The 3,545-nt window shown below is 45.2% G+C and overlaps 1 protein-coding gene across 1 annotated transcript; it reads left to right on the top strand.

The window, feature by feature from the left end:
* The first annotated feature begins 1,201 nt into the window (after positions 1 to 1,201).
* LOC136537140 (uncharacterized) lies at positions 1,202 to 2,875 on the top strand. The gene is made up of 4 exons (XM_066529206.1): positions 1,202 to 1,319; positions 1,412 to 1,609; positions 2,122 to 2,217; positions 2,870 to 2,875. Exons 1-4 carry the CDS (start codon positions 1,224 to 1,226, stop codon positions 2,873 to 2,875), a joined length of 396 nt encoding a protein of 131 aa, XP_066385303.1. The 5' UTR covers positions 1,202 to 1,223.
* Positions 2,876 to 3,545: the final 670 nt, after the last annotated feature.

Raw genomic sequence — 3,545 nt, 5'->3', positions numbered from 1 at the left:
AATCGACTATTTAGTCAATTTCCTTCCATATCGGCTCTTAGAGCCACACATTCGGGACTATTTGGCAACACCGGCATGTTTTGCCTTAAATTACTGATTAGCTTTCTTTTCTTGTCAATTATAGGGTCAAATTGACTGGCATGTCTTAGGAGGAGTGTGTAGGATTCACTATCCCAGCGCTGAAGCTAGGTAGATCTCTAGCTCCATCGAGTGAACCCTTCTGGCTTGCTCGTGTGCCCTTGGCACGGGATGAAATTTCATGCCGACACACGTTCTTGGCACGCCCGGTAGGACCCCACAATCGTCATGGCGGCTTACAACAACAGTGACATTTTTATCCTCATCAGCATAGAAGAATTCACAAATAAGGAAGAAATCAGCTCAAGCCACTCATCACAAGATCAACTAGACATCCGGGACCACCTATCGGCTATTCTCCAGTCACTGTGCCTAGATACATCTCTTATTATCAAACCGGGGGACTTTGGCCGCCGCTCAGCCTGGCCACGTCGCCCCAAAATCCGCTATCCGTCCGATTAGCCGATCGACGGCCTGTGTTGGCTCCGCCGCTCGCTACAGGACGCGTCGCCCGCTACGAAGCCCTCGGCAGCTCTCCCCAACCCCGACGCCCTCCTCCTCTCCACTCTCTCTCTCTCTCCCTCCCTCCCTCGCTACCGGCTCGCGAGGCGGCTCAGGCGATGGCGTGGAACGACCTCGCCGGTGGCCCGCCCTCTGCGCGGCGGCGACCTCCCTCCTCCTCCACCACCACCACCAAGCCACTTCCTACTCGTGACGCGATGCGGCGGGTCGCGCGGCCTAGGGTTTTGGCCCTCCGTCGCCGGTCGTCCCCATGGCCGTGCGGCCAGCCAGTGGACGCCCTAACACCCCATAGACCTCTAGCGGCGGAGGAACCTCTGTGGTGGCCATGCATGACGACGGGGAGGTCACGTCAGCAAACTCAGTGGTGGATCTGGAGCGGCCGCTCGCGGCGCCCCTCCCAGCGGCCGATCTGAGGCTGGAGCACGCCGTCGCCCTCCCGCAGCCAACGGAGACGGTGGATCTGCGGCGACCAGCCGGATCCAGCGTGAGCCCTCCCCGTCTCCACTAGATCCGCCTGGATGGCCTCCACCGATGGCCAATGCGCGGCCAGCATGGTGGCCCGCGTCCGCGACCTGGCAAAAATGTGATCGGTTGTCGACGTGATCTACGATTGCAAGAAAAAGATGGGCACAGGGTACCTGTCGGCCTTCCCCTCGGAGTTCTTCGATCGTGTTGAGGCCATCAAGGATGTCTGGGCTCCTTACTACACAATCCAAAAGGTGAACTGATGAACGGGTGTTTCTGTTTCTACTTCTTCATTAATGTGTAAATATCGTCGCCGAGTTGAGTGAGTTTAATTTTTGGTTTGCAGATTATGCAAGGTCTTCTTGATCGGTACACGGTGACTGCAAATTCCAGGGTTCTTGACATGGTGGTAAAGATGGCTAATTATTGCAGCGACCGGGTGAAGAATGTCATACAGAAATATAGCATTGAGAGGCACTGGGAGTCTCTCAGTGATGAGTTTGGTGGGATGAATGATGTGCTCTATCCGCTCTACATGATAACGGTGATTTGTTGTTTGTTACAAACTTACAATTGTAGCATAGATTAATAGTCATGTCTAGCTGATATGCTTCCTTTCTATTAATTGACTCTGCCTTATCTCTTCGATAAGCCATGCTTTCTTGGGCTGCTTGCAGTTCAGTTATGCTGAACACTGATCTGATTTGCTAATTGTGAATCTTCAGCTATTTGGTGATAGATACGGATTATTTATGTCTAATTTACAATAGTGACTAAAATAGAACTTAACCAGTTTAGTCTTTAATCTTTAACTATGTTAAAACCTGTGATTACTAACTTCAATCTAATCCTTTTATCATCCGGTGGCCACTACAATACTACATGTCTATACATCAAACACATTTTTAATTATGTCACCACCCAACTGGTATTATCATGGAAACTGAACTCGGGTTCCTAGTAGTGGTCTTTATTGATGGATTAAAAGTACTGTTCCCCTTGAAGGATTTTCATTTGAGTGATAGCCTTCATGTGTGTGTATGTGTTTCATTTCAGGCTGACAGTATTTCTGGATTTCATTCCAACACACACATTCCAGTGGTCGTTGGTGCGCAAATGAGGTATGAAGTTACTGGAGATCCTCTTTACAAGGTAAAATTCAATTGTATCTTGTTACTAGAGATTTTAACAGTTTTGATTATGTTGCTGGATACTGTTCATAAGGGGTAACAAGTGGACTATTTTACTTCGTTCCCATATAAGTATATTTGGTGGCTTAAGAAAATCAAGGATATGCATAACTCTTACTGTTATTAGTAAAATTCTGAGTGTACGACTGCATCTCAAGTAGTACCAGCTTGTCTTGTTTTTCTCATTGGTTCTCTGCCATTTGAGTGAAGTTGTGCACATTACTACGAAAGGACATTGATAAATGGTGTTTTAAGCATTCAAAGGGGGACAGATCCTGGTGTGATGATTTACATGCTACCCTAGGCCCCCGGACACTCTAAGGCTGTGAGTTATCATGGTTGGGGAACAAAGTACGATTCATTCTGGTGTTGTTATGGGATAGGTAATGTAAAAAAATCACCAACATCTATCTGTGCTGACTTGATGTGATCATTCCACAGTAATTGTTGTGCTTGATTTCAGTCAACAGTTTCTCTTATTTTGATTCCATAAGCTGAAGGCAGTGTCTAGCCCCTTCATTTTAAACCTCTTTAATTTATGTCTGTTAAAATTGGGGTTGCAATTATTTTCGAGCTTATTGTTTGTTTCGAAATATTATGATTTCCATCTGCAGGTATAGAATCCTTTTCAAAACTTGGTGATTCTATTTACTTTGAGGAGAAAGGAGATTCGCCTGCACTCAATATCGTTCAGTACATACCAAGCACTTACAATTGGAAAGCAGCTGGGCTTACTGTTACTCAGCAAATCAAAACCCTCAGCTCTTCTGACCAGTATCTTCAAATTTCATTCTTCATTTTTGCAAAGGTAATTATTTCCAATTCTTTAAAAGTTAAATTCAGATAAAATATCTGCAGTCAGCACATTTGTTTTCTATTTGTTCAGACAAAGGGTCAGACTGCCAAATTGAATGTTTGAATTCCATCATGGACATTTGCTGATGGTGCAGGAGCAACTTCAAATGACAAAGATTTAGGGTCAATATCTCCAGGTAAAATCATTCTGTTGTGTCTAACATTCAAATTACAATTGATCTTCTTAAGGCCACCTCATTACCTGATCTTATTCTGTGGGCAGGATCTTTCCTATCAATCACCAAACAGTGGAACTCAGATGATCACTTAGCACTACGCTTTCCCATCAGGTTAAGGACTGAACCAATTAAAGGTAATTCGTGAAGCTTCACCTAATCCAAGATTGAAGGACAAATTGGTTAACTTTACTTATCTCAAACATTACATTCCATTCGAATATTAAACATCTTTTTTGCCTGCGTCTTAACCAGGTGA

Source organism: Miscanthus floridulus, chromosome 2, assembly GCF_019320115.1.
Source record: "Miscanthus floridulus cultivar M001 chromosome 2, ASM1932011v1, whole genome shotgun sequence".
In the NCBI taxonomy this organism is placed as follows: Eukaryota; Viridiplantae; Streptophyta; class Magnoliopsida; order Poales; family Poaceae; genus Miscanthus; species Miscanthus floridulus.
This window is presented reverse-complemented; position numbering and strand designations above follow the sequence as displayed.

What these genes read in the sequence shown, in the direction of transcription:
- LOC136537140 (XM_066529206.1), top strand. Translation starts at nt 1,224, where the DNA reads ATGGGCACAGGGTACCTGTCGGCCTTCCCCTCGGAGTTCTTCGATCGT. An exon ending in CTTACTACACAATCCAAAAG is followed by an intron (nt 1,320 to 1,411) that starts GTGAACTGATGA and finishes TTTGGTTTGCAG; the next exon opens with ATTATGCAAGGTCTTCTTGA. An exon ending in ATCCGCTCTACATGATAACG is followed by an intron (nt 1,610 to 2,121) that starts GTGATTTGTTGT and finishes GTTTCATTTCAG; the next exon opens with GCTGACAGTATTTCTGGATT.